This window comes from Gopherus evgoodei, chromosome 7, assembly GCF_007399415.2.
Source record: "Gopherus evgoodei ecotype Sinaloan lineage chromosome 7, rGopEvg1_v1.p, whole genome shotgun sequence".
NCBI classification, from domain to species: Eukaryota; Metazoa; Chordata; order Testudines; family Testudinidae; genus Gopherus; species Gopherus evgoodei.
Genome location: NC_044328.1, coordinates 124,758,369 through 124,781,295, shown reverse-complemented (window position 1 = coordinate 124,781,295; position 22,927 = coordinate 124,758,369). Strand labels below are relative to the sequence as shown.

General features: G+C 41.5%; 1 protein-coding gene across 1 annotated transcript in view; it reads right to left on the bottom strand.

The window, feature by feature from the left end:
- The window catches only part of MAGI1 (membrane associated guanylate kinase, WW and PDZ domain containing 1), a 503,504-nt gene that overhangs the window by 43,642 nt on the left and 436,935 nt on the right, over window positions 1-22,927 (bottom strand). The window contains 2 exon segments of the mRNA XM_030568462.1: window positions 498-529; window positions 21,584-22,204. Of these exon segments, the coding sequence (XP_030424322.1) occupies window positions 498-529; window positions 21,584-22,204 (653 nt within the window).

Genomic DNA, 22,927 nt, shown 5'->3' with positions numbered 1-22,927 from the left:
ACACAATCAAGATATTTCCAGTGCTGGGGCAGCTAACAGTATCCGCTGGAAACTGTAAATATGCATGATTTGTCTTTCTGTAAATACACATGCTTTAATATTTCATAAAATCATTCAGCAGCTGGTGCATGAGAAAGATCAGGGAGTAAATGCAAAAGGTCAGAGTTTATGGCCACCGCTGACAGGAATTGCTTGCTGGAAAGAAGGTGGAGTGTCCCATCTTTCCAAAGGAAAACAATGGCTTTTGGGGAGATTTAGGGGAGGAGGTAACGGAGGAGAAGCTCACTCAGCGGGGAAGATGATCAGTAAACCTCTAGCTTTATTTGCCAACAAGCTCCCTTTCTGTTCTGAATTCTCTCAATTCACTATGCAGCACAAGCTGTGCAAGGCACTCCGTGTTGGAACAGAAAGACAACTTAAAACAACCAACACCCCACATTAAGGAAAAAAAAAAATCAAAACCCCTCACACAAAACAGTAGGTGAGAAGGTACTTACCGACTTTGGGCTCTTCTTTGGGACTGGCAATCCTGAAAAAAGGCAACAAGGAAAAAATAAACATTAGCGTATAAATGTTACTTTCCTTTAAGAAAAAATCCCTAGGTGTATCATCTGAATGTAGCCATCTGCAGAGTTATGTCAGATTTCGCTCTAGCATTGGAGTTACAGTCTGTTCATATCGAATCAAAGAGGAGAGAGAGAGAGAGAGATCTGCATTAGCTATGCTGACTTGTGCTGCAGCAGCCTGGAGGCTGGGGAAAGAAATTCACAGACCTCAGTGGCCTGGGAAATTGAACACTTGGACAGAATCTCAAATGCTCCCCTGGATTAAGAGAGACTTAGCTTACAATTAAGCCAAGGATATTTCCTTTTGACGCGATTGGCTTGTCAATATTTCAGACCAATCAGAACCGCAAAAGAGAAACAGGTTGATTTTTTAAAAAGTCTCTCTCTAGAAATAGATTTTTAAAAGCAAATTTGTATTGGCTTAGATGAGAGGCTCAGGCTGGCAAAGCAAAACAAAAGCACAAAGAGGGATAATCTTTATCCCTAAAAGGGATCATTGACAAATATGGATGTTACTGAAAAAATATACAAGTTTTCTTCAAGTCCACCCTAGATACACAGCTATATGATCAATTTCAGACTGCTGTAGCTTGCAGATAAAATACTCAGAATGTCTTGACCCTGATGTGCACCTAGTGGGCTGAGATGAAAGGTTCAGTTAGTTCTGGATGATGGGAATTTTTGGGGATGATCAATGATCATGATCAAAATGCAAAGAAAAACAATTTAAAGCACGCAGTAGAAGAGAGAAGGGTGATTTTGCCATTTGAAGCCAGCCCCTTAGTTGGTATGATGAGCTCACAGACATGGGAGATCTCAAGACCAATTTCTGTTGACTTCCTCTATCAGTGCACAATGGCCAATGGCAACGAGCTGTTAACTTGTTGGAGATGACCTAAGATATAGGAAAGGCTATTCTGAGCAGATAGATCAAAGAGAAAAAGAAATTATTTTCAATAAAAAAAAAGTCTCTCGCCTCAAATCTGTTTCCTTATGTGGCATTCCAGAAAAAATAAATATAAAACCAAAACACAGATTACACTGGTCAGTAATTCGGACACTCAAAATCTGCTTTCATCTTTAGGATGCGATTTATGTGGCATTTATGCAGCATTATGTTTCCTACTTTATACACTTGGTTGCACTAAAAAACATGCTCCTGTTTAACTTTTATACAGGAAGTAAAACAAGTTATGCAACTGAAATATGAACTGTTATAGCAAGAAGCTCATCTTATGATAATTTGCAAGGTACCATCTCTAAATATGAAATGTCCACAATTACAAATGATAAACAGTAATTGCTTACCGCCTGCTGTCAGACTTGTATGTAAATAAGACTGCATAATACCAAATGCTGTAGTCGGGTTTTAAATTAATTGTTTTCAACGATCGGGGAGCATTAGTGCTCTAGACATTATCGTGTTTGGTGCATTATCAGCAAATAACTAAGACCCTCTAGGGCAGTGATTGATTGTTGGCTAGTGGAACATCAAAACTGTTTACACTAAACAAATAAGATTGCAGCTTTGTTCTTCTGCAGACATTGCCTGCATTCATGTAACACACAAAGAATAAAGAACCAACAGTTTTCATGGCGTCACATTTGCAATAAGCAGTTTATCACATATATATTCGCATTGTTTGCAAGAGACATTCTTTCTGATTAAACGGATACATCACCCACACACACACCTACACACCAGAGTTGGCACTCTAGCAATCCAGTTGTTCTCCAAAAGTTAAAACTGTAGATGAACTGTAGGTTTAAAGTGAACTAGAGATTTAGTTTATTGCACCAGGGTCACTACATGTTAAAACTTAATGAATATGAACTTCTGAACAAACCTCTCCTTCAAAATTTGTCGTTAATTTCAGCTGCTACAATCCAAAAAGATCGAAAATGGCTGAGAAATGATGGAAAATACACACAAGGCCATTGTTTGACAGGCCCTCCAAAGGCTCATGAATCTTCTTGTGTCACTGCTCTATGTCAGATTTTGCTACAGAGCAAACAATATTTGACTTTTTACCAAAACAAACAACTGTACATGTTCAAAACACATCAGTAACTTTTGCTGGGTCAAAATCGGGTGATAACTTGCATTAATACTTTGCTGTAAAAATTTGTTTATTTTAAATCAAGACCTAATTTAAAATCCGAGTTCCTGCAGTTGTGGGCCAAACTTGGAGATAACAGACCCCAGTTTCTAACATGCATTCCCAGCTGAAGGAAAGGATACAGTATAGAGCAATAAGACACATCTGCACGCAAAGACAACTCCTGTGGGGGCTGTTACTAGTGAGAACACACTCACTGAGGGGGAAAACTAATGGCACAAAGTAACTTGGCAGTGTAACTTTTAGCCAGTTGCCACTACTCATCAAATTCAGGATGGGAAAGACCAAAGGTGCTACTGGGCTGGTGAGTGATTTATGTAAAGCTGGTGATAGAATCATAGAATATTAGGGTTGGAAGGGACCTCAGGAGGTCATCTAGTCCAACCCCCTGCTCAAAGCAGGACCAATCCCCAGACAGATTTTTGCCCCAGATCCCTAAACAGCCCACTCAAGGATTGAACTCACAACCCTGGGTTTAGCAGGCCAAGGCTCAAACCACTGAGCTCTCCCTCCCAACCCCTAGCAGATATACATCTGCCTCTGAAACACACATTGCTACAACTGGCATCTTGGTTGGAAATCTCAGAAGAGAGGACAAGGACTTAAAAGGCACAAAGAATGAACTACCTGTTTCTCTCTACAGACGTCATAGCAGGTCATGGTGGAATCCATGCACTGGGGTGGCATGGGAAAGTCTGTACTGCCACTGTCTAGGCTGTACCAGCTCTGTGGTTAAATACAGACATTTAGGGCCAGACTTTTAAAAGGTACTTAGGCCCCTACGGAGATTTTTTAAAGTATCGAGGTGTCTAACTGCCATTGATTTCAAAGTCCACTAGACAACCAAATACCTTTTAAAATCTGTCCCTTGGGCAACAAGGCTGACATCTTTCACACGCACTAAATCCACCTAAAATGTATTTAATTAAAAAAGGCTCAATACACTATCAAAATATTTTTTGGGAAAGTGCATTCAAATAGCAAAAGAGGGGCTGTTGCCATCAGTTAGCGGTGGTTAAAACAAAACAGCACACCTGGGACACACACTCCATATGACCTAGATAAGTGTTTCTCAACCTTTTTGATACCATGGACTGGTTTACTGCTTTCCTAAACTGTGTCAGGAGATCTCAGGGACCAGTGTCAGTCCACAGCCTGGTCGTTGAGAAACACTGACCTAGAGCCCCTCCCATGGGCAAGAATCCTCATAGAGAATGCTTACAAATGTGACTCAGATTAAATCAATCAGAAAACACAAATTACTCCCCTGTAAAAAGCCAATGTAATTTAGCAACTGCTTAATGGCAAAATACCAGTGATCACTGCGCAATCTTTAAATACAAAAAGGGATTGTATTCTGAATTCACACAGAGTCACCAAGAACAGATACATACACGATTGGTAAAAAAAACCTAACCAAATGCATGGATCTAAATTAAGCCAGTTATCAGTGAGATTATCACAGTTATCTTAACAAAAAGCTCTCATTTTCTTCCCCAGAACTCCCTAAAGCTCTATGTACAGCTGGCCACATCCATCTGCTAGATTATATTTTGGAACATAGGGAGAAAAATGCTAATTGCTCAGCAAGTTTTGTACCACAATTTCACTATCTAGAGCAACCTTCCTATGAAACCCTGTGAAGGAGACATTGTAACTCATGGATTAGACACAGAGTTTTAATTAAATATTAGCTGGTATGTTTAGTCTGTTTTAAAACTGCATCATTTTTTTTCTTGCTTTATTTCAAATCTAGAAAGCACTGACAAAAAACAGTTATGCAAGCCATATACTGTGTGAAATCAACCCCAAATTCTGCTGTTTCTAGTATACAAAGTCTCCAAATTCTAAATATCCATGTTCACTAAACATATGCAAAATGCAAGGCTTCACACACTGCAGTCTGGTAGGGTTCTGGTGTCCCCTGAAACATAAGAGACAAAAAGGGCCACTAGAGGGCTCACAAACTATTTAAAGGGACATTACCCAATTCCTGTATATTACTACTCCTGGGGGAATTTTGTGCCACTGTGCATACGCAGAATTCACGTTCCCCGCAGATTTCTTTGTTCCCTTGCAGAAAATGGCTTTCTGACGGGGAAGCTGCAAGAGCAATCACGCACCACTCCCTAGCTGTGCGGGTACATTGTTTCAGGTACCCGCAGCAGCCGGCGGAGAGGTAAATCACCGCAGGGCTGGGGACCACCTAGCCAGTGGCTCCTACCCTGAGCTGGCATCAGCTGCTAATCCTGGCTAGGCTGGAGACAGGAGAGGACGAGACTTCCTCTTCCCCTGCAAGGAGTGGCTGGGGCTATGTCCGACCTACCCCCAGAAATCTCCCCCAGCTGCAGGAAGCTTAGCATCCTCCCCTGCTTCCTGCCCCCATTGCTCCTCATCTGTGGGCAGATGGGTCACTGTACAGGGAGCAGCTCCCCCAACATCTGGAGCCTCCTGGCACCCAGACCACCACCACTGAGCTCCCTACACCCAAAACCCCACCCTGACTAGCCCCATGCCCTTGAATCTCCACATCCAGATCCCTAAACCACTGACTCTCAACTAGCTGCACCCAGACCCCGGCACCAAGCCCCACTCCTCCAACACACAGATCCCCCTGCTGAGATCCCCACACCCAAACCTCTCCGCTGAGCCCCAACCACCTTCTCTTGGAACCCCCTGAAAAATCCCATTGCCCCTGCAACTGGAACCCTCTCAATGAGCCTCTGTGCATCCAGATCCCCCATACCCAAATCCCCCCACTGAGCTACCTGCACTTAGATTGTTCCACACTGAGATCCTGCCTGGTTACACCTGCCTGTCCCACACCTAGTGCACCTGGCGCAGAGCCCCAGGGTGTTTCTGGGGCAGGCCTGGGCCTTGTGCTGTGTCAGGGTTGGGTGCAGCCTCATCCCTGAGTCCATGTCCTGGGGGTGGGGGATGGAGAGGCTGCAGGGTGATCCCATCTTCATACTGCCAGTGGCCTGTGCTCCCCACTACCATGCTGGAGCCTCCGCATTTATTTACTGACAATTAAAACTTGCAGAATTTTAAAATATTGTGCACAGCATTTTTAACTTTTTGGCACTGAATGCCCTCAGGAGTAATATTACAGAAAGATCATACACTACTCCACAGTCACGTGCGTAAGAGCCAAGGGGGTCAAAAGTACTGAATGATTTCAGTTCCAAGAGGATTTCAGCTGATACTGAGAGTGTTCGTCAGCACTTGGCAGGACGGGGTCTTCGAACAAGAAGTGGCAAACTGACTGGTAGTCACTGAATCATAGAATATCAGGGTTGGAAGGGACCTCAGGAGGTTATCTAGTCCAACTGCCCAAAGCAGGACCAATCCCCAACTAAATCATCCCAGTCAGAGCTTTGTCAAGCCAGGCCTTAAAAACCTCTAAGGAAGGAGATGCCACCACCTCCCTCGGTAACCCATTCCAGTGCTTCACACCACCTTCCTAGTGAAAAAGTTTTTCCTAATATCCAACCTAAACCTCCCCCACTGCAACTTGAGACCATTATTCCTTGTTCTGTCATCTGGTACCACTGAGAACAGTCTAGATCCATCCTCTTTGGAACCCCCTTTCAGGTTCAAAAGCAGCTAATCAAATCCCTCCTCATTCTTCTCTTCTGTAGACTAAATAATCCCAGTTCCCTCAGCCTCTCCTTGTAAATCATGTGCTCCAGCCCCCTAATCATTTTTGCTGCCCTCCACTGGACTCTTTCCAATTTTTACACATCCTTCTTGTAGTGCGGGGCCCAAAACTGGACACAGTACTGCAAATGAGGTCTCACCAATGCCGAATAGAGGGGAATGATCACGTCCCTCGATCTGCTGGCAATGCTCCTACTGATACAGCCCAAAATGCTGTTAGCCTTCTTGCCAACAAGGGCACACTGTTGACTCAAATCCAGCTTCTCATCTACTGTGACCCCTAGGTCCTTTTCTGCAGAACTGCTGCCTAGCCATTTGGTCCCTAGTCTGTAGCAGTGCATGGAATTCTTCCGTCCTAAGTGCAGGCCTCTGCAATTGTCCTTGTTGAACCTCATCAGATTTCTTTTGGTTCAATCCTCTAATTTCTCTAGGTCTCTCTGTATCCTATCTCTACCTTCCAGCATATCTACCACTCCTCCCAGTTCAGTGTCATCTGCAAACTTGCGGAGGGTGCAGTTCACACCATCCTCCAGGTCATTAATGAAGATATTGAACAAAGCCGGCCCCAGGACCGACCCTTGGGGCACTCTACTTGATACCGGCTGCCAACTAGACATGGAGCTATTGATTACAACCTGTTGAGCCCAATGATCTAGCCAGCTTACTTCCACCTTATAGTCCAATCATCCAGACCATACTACTTTAACTTGCTGGCAAGAATACTGTGGGAGACCATATCAAAAGCTTTGCTAAAGTCAAGGAATAATACGTCCACTGCTTTCCCCTCATCCACAGAGCCAGTTATCTCATCACAGAGGTAATGAGGTTAGTGAGGCATGACCTGCCCTGGGTGAATCCATGCTGACTGTTCCTGATCACTTTCTTCTCCTCTAAGTGCTTCAGAATTGATTCCTTGAGGACCTGCTCCATGATTTTCCAGGGACTGAGGTGAGGCTGACTGGCCTATGAGTCAATGTTTGGTTTTCATTTCCAATCAGAACAGCCTGAGAGATGTTTGAAAAAAACAGCAAAGCAAAAGGTAGATGAACTGGGTTGAAAAGGTCAAGAGTTGGTTTCGCCATTATTTTGGCTAGAGCACAGAATGCAGGACAGCAGAAAATTAGCAGGAAATTAATAAAAACACAAGAAAATCATTAAGGATTGTGGCAGTGGGCTAACATTTACTGGGGAAAAATAGCTGCATGAAAAAATAATAAGTCCACTGGATACTGTTTTTTTACACTGTGCTGAATAAAAACTAGAAAGGGTATCATCCACCAAGACACATAATTGGCAAGAGGTGCAGAGAAATACTGGAGCCAGAGGTAAAGGCCAACTTACCCAGCAGCACATATCAATCTCTATGTTTTCTGAGTGAAAAACAAGGAGCTCTAAATAATTAACAGTAATGGCCATTAATGTTGTTGGGGAAAATAATAATTCTGTATAAACCATTGCCAAAAGATGTTTAATGAAGGATGCATACTATTTTTAAAAATTGATGGGAGCTGCTCTTTTTCAGATTGAAAAAAACCACCCACATAGTAACTGAAAAAAAGAAAGCACAAGTCTGCGTACAACCATAAACAGTACCATCAAGAAAAAAACCCAATCCTGTGACAGTATAAAACTTTTCTGCTTGTCATAGTGATCTTCATTATAATAGCGTTACTGCACTAGCATAAAGATAAGCTATGCAAGACTAGCTTTAAGCCAAAGAATAATTTGCACCGAAGGAATGCAGGCCTGCTATAAATCAAAGGTTGGTGATTAGCAAACAAAATGAACAATGCTCCAGTTCTAAAATACTAATGCTTGAGAAACGTGTTTTTTAGGAGCCCAAATGTAGGTATTATTAACCCACTGGCACGAGCAAACAGAGTTCCCAAAAACCACACCACAATGCATAGTATATTATTGCCATCGACAAGAGTTTCAGTCCCAGTGGACTTTAAGAAGTTAAATCATATCCTCAATTATTATTCGCTCCTGTTTTGGATGCTAAACAAATTACCAATAATTTGAATTTTGATTCTGTGGTCATACTTTCAAGGTCTCAAATAAGAACTTATATTAGAAGTAATAAGAAAGATGTGAAATGTTAATAAAATGCTAACTGATTATCCAAATATATCAATGCAACTGTGTAACAAGATATGTATCACTTAAGTAGTCATTAACCATTAATAAAGATGACATTACAGTAATCAGATAGCTTGAGAGATTGGTAATTACATAAAGAGTCACCATTTCATGACCAAAGCAGTTTCACCCACTCTTATGATTTTATTGAAAATTTCATTAAATTAAGTCTTTTTCTTAAAGCCCTAGCCCCTGGATTCATGTGTTTCTGTGCGATTCTCAGCATTCATTAAAAAAAACCCAGTATTTCTAGTCCTGGTTGTGAAGAAAAGCCTGAGAACATGAACCTTAAAGCCTCCAATACAAGTAGTAAACTAAAGTGAGGCCTTTTTAAAAATAAAATTGATGATTTGTAGGCCATTCTCGTGATTTTTGGTGCATGACTCAGATGTTCTGATCAATTGGGGCAGACAACGCTGCCAGAGGTTGCCGCCGTCTGAAGGCTCTTCACTGAACGAACGGCAATGAATTCAGCGTCTCAACTCAATTTCCAATGCACAGTTCTCTGAGTATAAGTCCCAGCACCATAACAACAGGCACGCCTGCTGGCAGGTCAAGCAGAAAGGCCAAGTACTCAGTGAGCATGGACGCTGAACTACCTCCGACCGTTCGAAGGGATGCCCTCCGGGTTAAGCACTGAGGCACATTGGAGTGCACAAAAAACATGTTCTGCTGTTGTCAGTGTTGCATTCGTTCTGATCACAGGCAATTTTTTATCTCCGGGGCTTTTATAGCACTATTAAAAAGGTATAAATTAACAGCCCAATAATGTTCCGTTTGGGACAAGCTCTCTTCTTTTGTGTGTGTACAACAGCCAGCACAATGGGCCTTTGGGCATAACTGTGTTATTAGTACCAATAAACAACGTTTTCAATAATCAGCTGATATATCAAGTGGGATGCCTTTTCCAGCCACTGAAAGGTAAGCAGGCGGATTGTGATTGAACACAATAGAGTTATACCCACTTTCAGGAGGGCTGAATGTATTAAAATTCAAATCTACATTTACTCTAAAATAAATGAGGGGCTAAACAGAACTCTTTCAATCATTGGATTCAAAGCATTCCCTAAAATCCGAACCCTTTAGACACAGAGGGGAGTTAACTAGTCCTAGAACGCAGAGTTTATTTGTCTCTTCCACTTCTATTGTTCTACGATTCTGTCACTGAAAATATATCCCTGCTGGTTCCTCCATGTACCACAGTGCACCTGACCTCTTGTGACAGCTTGGGCCTGCCACTTCCCCGCCCTGGAACTCGGCCTCCCCTCCCACGCTTCATCTGCCTTGTTTATCGAGAGGGTGAGCTCTGCAAGGCAGGGACTGTCTCTCACGGTGGGTATGCCTGCCCTGCCTTCTTAGCACACCTAACCTGACTCCCATCCACATCCCAAAACTCCAGCTCAAGTTAAGTGGGATCTTGAGCTTGAGGTAGCTGGTCTATCATGGGGGTGAGCTGGAGCTCAATTACCTCTAAAGCTCTAGAAATGCCATGGGAATTCAGCGCCTAGCACAAATGGGCCCTGATCCCAACTGGGGCCTCTAAGCATTACTGTCATATAAATAATAAGAAATAAAAATAACAGTACTAAGAGCAGCCTCCGAGCATTCAGTTACCCCCCCCACACATACACACACAGAGGGTGCACCGTGGTCTGGACGGGGAAAGAAAAGAATCACACTAAGAACATGAAGGTGTATCTGCAGTTAAACTTAGAATGAAGAGGTACAGAACTGCCAAGTGCTAGGGTATTTATTATACTGCATAGTTGGTCTCAAAATAAAAACACAATCAAATAAAACTCAAACAATTAGGAGAGACTAACTGTCCCTGTCAACTTTTACTGACCCACGACTGCTGTTAAGGGACTATTACTCTCCATTGAATCAAATATACCAATAAACAGAGCCCTCTTCCTTGAAGCCAGGCACCTCATTAATTCTGTTATTGTTGATATTATGATGTTTAACCAGTTTCACCGCAGCCTTTTCACCCAGCCTGGATGTGGCCAAGAACTACGTTAAACACAAACTTGTAGACACTGAAGCTGCCCCACAAGCTCAGCACACAAAGGTAGGAGGAAAGAGTTTGGTTTTAGAAGTTAGAATAAAATGTGCTGCATTCCCCTAGCTTATTATTCCAAGTCTGCCCGATTTGCTGGTATGCGAGAAATGTTGAGGGAACCGTGAGGCACGTCTCTAGTTAAATTGGCATCGTTTAATGCATCGTATAAGGTTCTGCTGTGCCACCTTGTGTTACATCGCATCACATCTGATATAAAACAACGGTGCACGGCTTGACTGGCTCCAACACTGCAAGTTCAACAATTACGAAAAAAACTTTCAAACTCCATAAAACCTTAAAAATGCCATAGTTTTAGTAATTCTTTTCTTAAGCCAGCCCCATCTTTTCATCTGACAAGGGCCCATTCCCTTCTGAAAGTTAAAATAGTTCACACAGTGAGAGGATTTCAGGCAATTTGCTGCTAGGAAATCCTTTGATTTTTCTTGATGATTTATAACTGATCTGAACTCTTCCATACACCATGACAGTTGCATTCCTGAGTCTCACATACAGTACACTACTATGTACAAGTTTAGGAAATCATTTTAGCCCTTAAAAAAGGAGTTTTGTGATGAAACACCATGAACTGTATCAGTTACTGACTTTTATGCTATCCTAATATTCAAAGTGACTTGAGATCAGATGATGTACACATCTATGAGGAACAAACAGTCTAACACTGATGTGTCACACTATTGTAAGAATGAACGGTAACTGATGTAACACTAATATTTGCCTTAAATACAAACTACATGGGCATTTATCAGTTTGCTCCACTCCACTTCATGCTCAAATAGTAGCAATACTAGATACATTGATTATAGGTAGTGGAGATAAAAACAATGCTATGTTTTAAATGACTAATGGATTAATCTTGGGTAGTTTTATACACCATACCATCAGAAACTGGAGAGTCCTATAGGCAATGATAATGCATACATATCAGTGTTTCCAATTCTCACAATTTTGTCACGAGTGTTGTGGTATTTGGTGATTCTCTTAAAGCTCCAGCTCCTGGAGTCAGGTGATTACGTAAGATTCTCAGCTTTTACTACAAAAAAGTTTCTAGCTGACAGGCCTACAGCAAAAAAAGCTTGAAAATAAGAAGCCCGAAAGCTCCAAAACATAGCAAAAAGAATCCTCACATTTAATATTTTAAAAATCTCATGAAATTAAGTATATTTCTTGATTTGTAGGGACCTGGCTCATGATTCTAGAATGCCTAGGGCTGGCAATACTGACTTTTGTTTCTAGTACTAGATTCCCATTTGATTTGGATTACTTTCATTTAGCCATTCACACAAGAGTTTCTAAGTCAAGTGACATGATTTAGCTTCCTCTCTCTCTCTCACATGAATGAATTAGCAGCAATTTTAATCTAAACTGAGGCCCAGTCTCTTTGTTTGTGAGTGTAATTTGTGCCTGCAAATGCCCTTTTAGTGCCAATATTAGTAACTATACATCAAGACAATTTGATATGCAACTATTAAAACCTGAACACACACTTCATTGCAGACATTGAAAGACCGGGTGAAATCCTGGCCTGAAGTAAACTGAAGTTTTGCCATTCAGTGGGGACAGGATTTCACCCTCTGTGTTTTTTGTGGATGCAAGCTGTGGCCACAAAATGGATAAATATTATTAATGCGAAGAACTGATTTAAAAAGTTAGCTGAGGCTTATTTTTGTCGCAAAAGAGAAAACAAGTTCCTGTCGGGCTGTTTACACACCAATTACTGGAAATCAGTGCACCATGCTGCATAGCAATATAGAGCGCTGTCCCAAAAAGGCACATCTGATGCTCACTTGCCGCTTAGACAGAAGAGATAACTTTCACTCTGAATGTGAAAAACACACCCATACCAAAATGTTCATATGAAATATGAACAGGCCTGGCAGAATTCAATTTTTATTTTTTTAAATAATTTCAAAAGGATAATACTCTGATGTTTATTTTTAAGCTTTTTATTTTTATCAATTGTCACAGTTGGCCAAAATTATGGTTTTAAACTTTTTTTTTTAAATCTATTGAAAGTTTCATGGTTATGAGACATGATGGGAGAGCTCAGACAACTATTATTTAATGACACTAGGTATTGAAATTCAAAAAGTTAAAGCTTTCTAACCATTATAACACAAACGGTCAACGTCACATTTCAAAATATACCAAGTAAATATTCTTAAGTCAAACGTTAGTAAGTTCTCAAGCAGATTTTTCTTACTTAACTATAAATTGCTATCATCATCGATGGAAACATTTTGTCATCGGTTTGTGCGTGTACCTTGAAATCGACGTTTGCCAACATTTACTGATAAAAATCAAATCCTTCCAAGCCTATCTAACGCTCAACTTTTTCCTAACTTTTCATTTAATCTATTCTTCTGATTTTAGCCAGTTCCTGTTTCTGTTACTCTGTAAACTAGTTATGACCATGGTAAGAAACTGAGAAAATGTGATATTTAAACTTCCTTTAAAGTCTCACCAAGTTTGTGAGCCTTGTTAGAATTTAATTCCACTCAATGGAGAGAAGAGAATGGGCAAAAAGACGACCAGATACTTTGAGAAAGAGAAGTCACCATTCCCAGATTTAAATGTTCCTTCAGAACTGCTATTTCTCCACTAATCAAGTAATCCATGAAAAACAGGAAGTGTATGTTAAAATTATATTAACTCTGGGCCAGTGCTTTAACTTGCCCCCTAATTTATTTTTACTACAGAAAAAATTCCAGTGTGAGAGAATGTTCATGAAATTTAATGTGTATTTTTCAATGCAATTTTCAGACCAGCTCTAATTTTCTCTCATTTGATTTCTTCCTTCCCACACAAATTTCTCTAAAGGAAACAGTAACTTGAAATAGCACATGAAGTTAACTGATTTATTACATATTATTTAATTGAATTAAATTAATTTAATTTAATTAAATGAGGAAAACACCTTGTAATACAGAATCTTAACTATCAAAGTCAGTTTAGTATACTTCTATTTTTAATCATGCTACAATTCTGACACATATTTACACCATTTTCCACCTTATCTTTGGGACTTATAAGCTATCAAACATAAGCCATCACAATCTATTCATGGATAGCATTATTCATGCTAAAGCACCATGGAGCATTACCTTGTATATTTGCAAATAGCTTATACAGAGATAAGGTGTTGGTGAAGGATCCAAAGAACTGGTTTCAAGGAAGATGACTGAATACAAGTGAGTGGGAAGCTCTGGTTGTTTTATCCATGACAGAGGGTTAGGAGAGAGAAGCCAAGGAGAAGAGAGGACTCCTGAGATGGGATTTGAAAAGAGGTAGGGTCAGTCAGGCATGCCATATGGCAAGAACATCAGGCTGATTTCCAAGGACCAGGAATTAGAGATGTTTCTGATGAGGGAAGAAACTGCCGCAGTTTGGGCTAATGGTAGTTTGGTCAGTTGGGAAGTAAGGGAGACTAATTATAATTGAAGGAATTACAACACTCAAGATGAGACTAGGGGAGGACATGAGGTAGGGCGTTTTGAAGGATGTGATATTTACTACTGGATTGCAACGAACACCCATGATTTAAAAGTAGGTTAGATAAATGTCTGTCAGGGATGGTCTAGACAGTATTTGGTCCTGCCATGAGGGCAGGGGACTGGACTCGATGACCTCTTGAGGTCCCTTCCAGTCCTAGAGTCTATGAATTTGTGGAAAAAAAAAACAAAAAAAACAGGAGAAAATTATTTCCATTAGCAAAATAGTCAGGTATGCTAAGATACAAACTGTCGCTTCAAAAAGTATTCAGGGCCACACATTTAATAAAAGCAGGGAGTTCAACAAGGCAGATACACTGCCCTGCTCCCCACCCAGAAAATAAAAATAAATCACTGGGAATGCAGATTAAGAGACATTCATAATGTTAGGCCCTTATCCTGCAATCAGACCACCACAGGCAGATCTTTGCATTCATGAACAAGCTATGTTGACATTGACTTCAATCGGGCTCCATTTGCCTCTAAAGGTCCATCTGAATGTATGCAACTGCAGGACTAAGTCCTCAGGCTGTGTGAAATACCCTTACCTTGCAACAAAGAAAAAATAAATGAAAATGCTGTTTGAAAGAGCAACCCTGTCTTCCCCTTTCTGAAGCCCTGGCACATGCACAGACATACTATGGTAACAGTCATATAGTTTTCGGGTTGTGATCTTGTCCTGAATGCGATCTGGATTCTCTCTCGATTCAGCAGCTGTTATAACCATTTGAAATTTTCTGGCAGCTAGACACTTAAGCAGCATGACTTTTGAATCACTCTTCATCGCAAGCCTAAAGGGCAAACAGAAGTGAGCGGCTTGTTCAACAGAGTTCAAGTCTCTGGCAATAGCTAATTGCAGGCAGCTATAATTATGATGGTTTCGCATCATTAGGGAAAGCGGCTAAAAAGCAGATATAATACTAATGATGTGAGATTAGATATTGCTTTTCGTTTGGGTCCATTAAATGATCTTTCTCCAGTGCTAGTGATAAGTTGGGTAAGGTGAAGAGATTTCTTATTCTGTGAGGGGACTGTTGCTAAGCAACATGTACCCAGCCACTTAGTTGGTTTAAAGGCATGAAACTAAAAGGTGTGGAACACCCTGAACTCCTGTGGAAGTCAGTAGGAATTGAGGTCACTCAGTACCTTGCACAATCCTGGGCCAAAGGAGTAGCACTATTGGTTGAGGATTCAGCCAAAGACTTTGCTGTTGCCATTGATTTTACAGGGAAGGCACTCCATTATTATGGTGATAGGTGGCAGTATAAAACTCTAAGACAGATAGATAAATGTTGGTTATACAGTTCCCTGCTGTAACCTTCAAAATCTTCTGCCTATCCTCAGCTGGCTCTGAAACCCCAGCCAGACCGCCTCAAAAGATTGGTCTTCCTTTCTCAGGCAGCTCTCCGTCTCCAATTAGAAGTGAATTTGGTGCTAGTAATGACTATTTAGAAACTGAAAATCTCTGTTTATCTACTCATGAAGTTAAGCTGAGCATTAACCCTTGTCTTGGAGTAGGGCAGAAGGATGCATTTTTGAGAGGTGTACGTAGATCAGACTCCAGATCCATTTTATCATTGGCTTTTACACCAACCAGGGTACAGATAAGGACCAATTGGGACAGCTGTGTGGAGGGGGATGCCTGTTCAGTCAGAACTACAAAAAAACCCCACTCAGCAATAAGTTATGGAATACCAGGCAGATGGCAACAACTTTTGGTAACTACATACCCAGCTATATAAGAACCAGTGATCCGAAGGTGAAAGATTTGTATCTTGCTTTGAACCCCCTAACCTGAGGTCATTCTAAAACTAGGAATAATAAATCAGACAAATATTCTCTCAGAGTTGGATATTAGGTCTTATTTACACAGGAAATTAACTAGAACAGCTATTTTAACAATTAACGGAACAGAGAGTCCACACAGAGAGCTATTCCGGAATAGCTTATTCCAGTCAATTTCCTCATGTAGATAAGGCCTTAATGAAAAGGGATTCCATGCAATTAGGGTGACCAGACAGCAAGTATGAAAAATCGGGATGAGGGTGTGGGGGTATTAGGAGCTTATACAAGAAAAAGACTCAAAAATCGGGACTGTCCCTATAAAATCGGGACATCCGGTCACTCTATATGGAATAAACATTTTGAGTATTGAATCAACTTTGAAGCACCAAATACAAGGAAAGAATTTCATTTGTTTGAAAGCTTCAATATTAATAGTACAACGTCAGGTTATAAATAACATTTAAACTAAAAATGTCCTATATACTTACTATTTGATTATTAACAATATTTCAAGATTACTGAAACTGAAATAATTTGTACAATTGTAGGCCACGATCCTGCAAAGACTCACAGTTGACTTTGGACTAGATAAGTAGTAGAGCTTGTATAGTTTTTGAATTCCCTGAAGCATGAAAAGTGGAGAGAGACTAGTGAATTTCACTTTTGTTTCTCTGTAGATTCACTTTCAGTTCTTGTGCATATGCAGAATACTGCAATGTGCAAATACTGCAAGATAATGCTAAAATTCTATGGGAATAGGTGTTTCAATTTCATATTTTTTTTACAAAGTGTCCTGTATTTCCTCTCTCAAAACAACTGCAAGACTTGGTTGGCACAACCCATCTAATTTCTGGAAGTCAAAGCTTCAGCTGAAGCTACATTACAGTAAATATTTTACAAGTCGCTCTCCATGGCTATGTGCTTTGCATTTCAACAACTACGTGTAATTGTCGGGAGTGCACCAGTGGCTTCAAGCTGACTGAGCTTTTCACATAGATTACACATCTCTTTCTGATATTTTTCTGCCTGATTAGTAATCACTACTTACAAATCCTTTGGACAGTTCTGAACACGAGCGTCAATGTGATGGGGATGATTCCAGCAAAGCCTGACTGAATGCAAATGTTATGTTAATAAAACAATGCCTGACGGCAAGCTCTCCTAGCACTCTCTTCACTGGACACCAGAGGGAGGAGGAGGAGGAGGAAAGGACAGCCAGCAGAGAGACCTAGAGAAGAACCACTTCAAGAGGCATGAAGGATCTTATCACAGAATGGAGCCAAGTACACTTCTGGAATCAGATCAAAATAAATAGCTGCATGTTGTCTAGGGCAGGCACTTCCGATAAAGGAATTGGCAGAGGTAATGCAAGGTAAAGTTACTGCAGAGAGGATCAAAGTCCATTGGATCTAAACACCATAGACACAGTGCATCCTAGCTAATTACATTCTCCAACTTTTAAACCAGACACCCTGTTTTCCACATTGTAGCTAGTCTCATGCTTATACAGTAACTCCTCACTTAATGTTGTCGTTATGTTCCTGAAAAACGCGACTTTAAGTGAAACGATGTTAAGTGAATCCAATTTCCCCATAAGAATTCATGTAAAGGGGGGGGAGGGTTAGGTTCCAAGGACATTTTTTTCACCAGACAGAAATATATATATGTGAAAACACACACACAGGAGTATACATTTTAAACAAACAATTTAATACTGTTCACAGCTATGATGATTATGAAGCTTGGTTGAGGTGGAGAAGTTAGAGGGTGTAAGAGGGTGGGATATTTCCCAGGGAATGCCTTGCTGCTAAATCAGTGGTTCTCAATCTTTTGCACTGGTGACCCCTTTCACACAGCAAGGTTCCGAGTGTGACCCCCCCTTCCTATAAATTAAAAATACATTTTTATATATTTAACACCATTTTAAATCCTGGAGGCAAAGCAGGGTTTGGGGTGGAGGCTGGCAGCTTGTGACCCCCCCAGGTAATAACCTCATGATCCCCTGGGGGGTCCCACCCCCGTTTGAGAACCCCTGTGCTAAATGATGAACTAGCACTGGGTTGAACCCTCAAGGGTTAACACATTGTTGTTAATGTAGCCTCTCACTCTACAAGGCAGGAATGGAGGGGAGGGGAGACAGCATGGCAGACAGAGACAGACACACCCTGTGTGTGTGAGACAGAGATACACACTGCCCCTTTAAGTAAGCTGACCCACTCTTAAGTTCATTGTCTTTTTAAGTGGATCAGGAAGTTGAGAGAGCAGCTGCTGCTCCAGGCTCTCTCTCTCTCCCTCCCTGTTCCCACCCTGCCTCCATGTCCCCAGCCTGCTCTATATGGAGAAGAAGGGGTAAGTGGGATGTAGGAGTGGGGGAAGGGGGACACCCTGACATTAGCCGCCCCTTTCTCTCCCCCCAACAGCAAGCAGGAGGCTCGGGGAGCAGAGGGCAAGAGCAGAGGGGGGGAGGGATAGCTGCAATTGCTAGCTGGCTTACAGCTGCTGCACAGGGAATTTACGGGAGCTGTGCGCGGGGGGTGGGGGGGCGCTAGTTCACCCTGGTTCCAAGCCCCCACCAGCTAGCTGCAACAGGCTGCTCTACCTGCAAGCAGTGGGCAAAGCAGGCGGCTGCCAAACAACTTTAGAGGGAGCATTGCACAACTTTAAACAAGCATGTTCCCTAATTGATCAGCAACATAACAAGGTTAACTGGGATGACTTCAAGTGAGGAATTACTGTATCATAGAATATCAGGGTTGGAAGGGACCTCAGGAGATCATCTAGTCCAACCCCCTGCTCAAAGGAGAACCAATCCCCAGACAGATTTTTGTCCCAGATCCCTCAAGGATTGAACTCAAACCACTGAGCTATCCCTCCTCCCCTATATTTTGCTAAATTTCTGTACCATGATTAGCAACCTCTCAGGGTAACTTCATTTTGATGTGGAGATAAGCTCATTTTAATTATTTATTGGGCATCAGGATCACAACAAATTCAAGCTTCTGTACCATGACAACCTGCAACTCAGAATTGCAAATACAATGCAATTAGATACAAATGCCAAGACAACTAGGCCTCTAGATACAGGGATACGTCAGGAGATTGGAACAAAATTTGAGACACTTATAGCAACTCCACAGCTATCTGTGTTCATCAATCAATCCGCATGCTGGAAAAGATGAGGTAGAAAAGAGATTCATTAATATTAGCAGTAGACTGACCACTTACTTTCCCATTAAAACTCAATACCTTGATTTCCTCATCAAACCGTCTCATTATACCCCAGCGGCAAAAGAAGGATGATTGAACGTTGGCCACAGTTCGACTAACTAATGTACAGTGGTAACAGAGATATTTATGTTCTTTCCAGGAAGATTAATAATATCTGCTGTTTCCTTTCCAGCTGTAGTTGGAGAAACTTTCTACCAAATACATAAATCAAACATGAGATTAAGGTGTATTTTAAAGGCTTTCAATATTAGAGTGATTTTAAATTACTCAGATTCTGCAGATACCAGTAATAAAACTAGAGAACTCGTCTTAATATATTCCATTCCTTACTTTTTAATTTACTATAAAAATATAAAATTCAATAAAATTTTTGAGGTGGAAGGGAAGGAAAGTATTCATTTCACTACAGCCCTCATTCATTGCTCAATCTGTGCACTAGAATCTTTGGCTTGAGTTCACAAGAGATGAATCTGAGAAACCTGACAGGTGCCAGGATTTTCAGAAATGGATGAGCACCCACCATCTCAACACTGGCCTCCACAAGGTGTCAAGACAAGCAACCGCAAAATCACCAATCACCTTGGAAAATGTAGGTCCTGCTAATAACTGTCCCACCTCCTGTCCTGGCAAACTCAAAACATGCAAAGTAAGATCCCAATCTTGCAAGCCAAAGAGACTTTGCAAGGGGATGAAAGGACTTCGTGTGTTAGCAGGGGCCTTAATTTACACCCTTATGTTGAGCACGTTCTTTACCAGGGGCTGATTAAAGGGAAACAACTGGAGAGCTGAAATGCAAATGAAATCAAGTATAGCAACACACATTGGCCACCCCTCTTTCACTTGCCACGTGTATGGTGGCAGGGCCATCCAGTACACCTTTTTGGAAGCTACTTGTTCCCCACTGACATTCCCTAGCCCCTGCTGGCTTGATGCTGACTCCACTACAAACCATTTGGAAAGCTGGTAGAGAAGTATTCCTGTGCCAGATGTTCCCCACAGCTTGGCTAGGAGGCAGCATTCAGCACATATTTACGGTCTTAACTCTGTGCTTATTTTAGCTCTGCAGCTCATCTCTGACAGCTTGACCCTGCCCGGTATAGGAATCAATGGCGGCGCAGATATGCACAACATAAAAAGTGGTGTGTGGTGCAGGGAGCACAGAGGACACTGGCTTTCTATGAGCACCTAGCTCAAGTCCCGGTAGCAGTGACGCTGCAGCGGCATGGGGCTGTACAAATCGGCCTGGAACCCTGGGTAATTCCACACAGGGCTCGTCCCCACTGAAGCCCAGGCTGCTGCAGCTTCACTGCTCCAGGACCTGAGCTAGCGAGACGAAAGCTGACTCAGGTCGGTCTCCACAAGTTGCAAAGCATCCCAGTGATTGCAGTGTAGTCAACCCCCCTAAGAAGGCAACAACAGCTGCTGTGCAGTCACCAAGTGACTCTGGCCTCCTAGCAGCAGTGAGACCTACAAGGGGAATGTCTCATTAGCGTACCTCTCCTCATTACACTTTGCCTTGCACTTATGGAATTAGAAGCCCAAGTGTACGCTCTCCCATACACACTCACTACACCCAGAACCATTTTTACCATGTTTTATTCTTTCCACTAGGCATTTGGTGGTCAAACAGCATCTCATCAACATCTTCTCCTCCGGCTCATCCCTCTTTGCCTTGTGCTTATATATCCATAAACCCATGGAAGCCCCACACATGCGCCCTCTCCTCTCGCACGTTGCTCCCCTCCACTTTTTTTTTTTTTTTTTTTAAACATATAAGCACAGCAGGAGCTTGTGACTTACTATTGCTCAGTGGAGGTTGTCCCAGCACCTTTCTGGGACACTGTGCTTTGCCAAGACACAAAAAAAGAGGTGAAACTTCATCAGGATCGCTAAACTCCTAACAGATGTCAACTGAGCATGCTCAGAAGTAATTTTTCAATTGCTTAAAACTTTCTGAGTTAAATTTTTTTTTTTGTCCCATCCCACATCCGGAGAAGGGCTGGTCCTGCAACGAGGACTATGCACATTCAAAGTTCGGCGGGTGATTTTCCCTGGATATTTTTGAGTTACTGTTGAGCTTTAAAAAAAATAAAAAAATAGAAGACTATGGATTATTTCTGCCCTCTTCACTTTCCAAAAAACCACCAAAGAATTCCCCACAATTTTTTTCGAAATCCAAAGAAAGTTTCAGTCCCAGAGGCACTCTTTTACCAGTATATGAAAACAGGGGTTATGATCTAAATCCTGATTTAATCAGAACACTTGCTATCAAAAGACACAGATAGATATTAATATTACATATAAATGTTATGTATGATGCATCTATACACATACATTTCCTGCCGCAACAAAAATGGATTAATATGTTTTTTTAATATATGATATGTAATAAGAGAAAACTGTGAGGGGTGGTCAATTTCTACATCTTATAACTTGGGTTGGTTACAAAGATTTAGGATTGCAAGCCTTCCAGATAAAACTACTTTAAAAAAAAACAACCCTAAGACATACCTCCTCGTTGCACAAGTAATGTGACTTCACTTCCTTTAGGACATTCAATCAGCATATCCACGACTTGGTTGTGAGTGAGGTTTTGCACATTCTTCTTATTCACTTCAACGATAAGATCCCCTTCTTTTAGGCCTCGGCACCTGGGGCTGTCTACAATTTGTTTCACTCTTTGGCCCCCACCACCAGGACTGTCTGCTATAGTAAAACCAAAGCCCATGGGCCCTTTCACTATATGTACAGTTATGAGTTCAGGCTGTGTTGCTATAGAAGAAGCCAAAGAGACAGTATCGTTGGGGTAACCATGGGATCCATTTGAAGACACTTCAGCTGGACTACTTGGCCGTTGCTCCTTCAAGCCATTTACTTTCCCCGTTTTACTACTGTGGCTTGCTGGAGAATCATAATTTTCCTGCCCGTTTACAATGATCGGTTCTTTATCTAGAATTGCCACAGATGTCACCAGGCTTGTGTTGGGGTCATCGGGGTCAAAGGGCAGAGGGTAACCTCGACACAATTCAAGATCCACACTGGCACCGATGGGAATGGACTGGAAGATTTTTACAACTTGAGCATGTGTATGTCCCAGCACACAGGTATCATTCACGCTGACTATAACATCTCCTATGGATGAAACGAAAAACAACAACCAAAAAAAACAACATACACTGTCAATTCATTGCTTTAATACCCCAATCTCTTTTCAGAACATTAACAATGGACTCTTCTCAACACTGAACAATGGGTATCACTCTGCTTCCATGCTGATAGACTTGTACCGGCATAAACATCTGCACAGATACTTTATCTAAATACTCGTGCCTCTCAGCAAAGGACAAGAGTAGCTGTGCTGAGGTGAGTGACAGCAATCTGTATCTAAAAGAGTCACTGAATAATTTTGTACATACAAAAGTGTTTTGGAAAGGAAAATAGAACTTGGCTTATTAAAAAAACAAAAAAAAACAAAAAACAAAAAACCAAGCAAAATGACAATATATAGCCCATTTAACAGTTTTTGCAAAGCTCAGCTCTTGCTATTACACACACTAATACAGCTGACATATGACAGAAACACAATGGAGATCACATGAAGAATAAAAACGGAATGATTGCAGCTAGAGACTGCACAAATATGGTGCAATGGCATCTCAGACGTAAATGCCTCACGCCTAAGTACTGATTAAGTTATGATTTGTTTTACACTGCAGCTGCAAGGCAGGGCCGTTTAAAGCAGTGATGCTCAACCAGTGGCTCCAGAGGCATGGGTCACGTCACAATTGTCTCTTCCTGCTCTGTCCAGTCAGAACAAAAAACCCACCCCCATTATTTCCTGTAGCGTTTGGCATA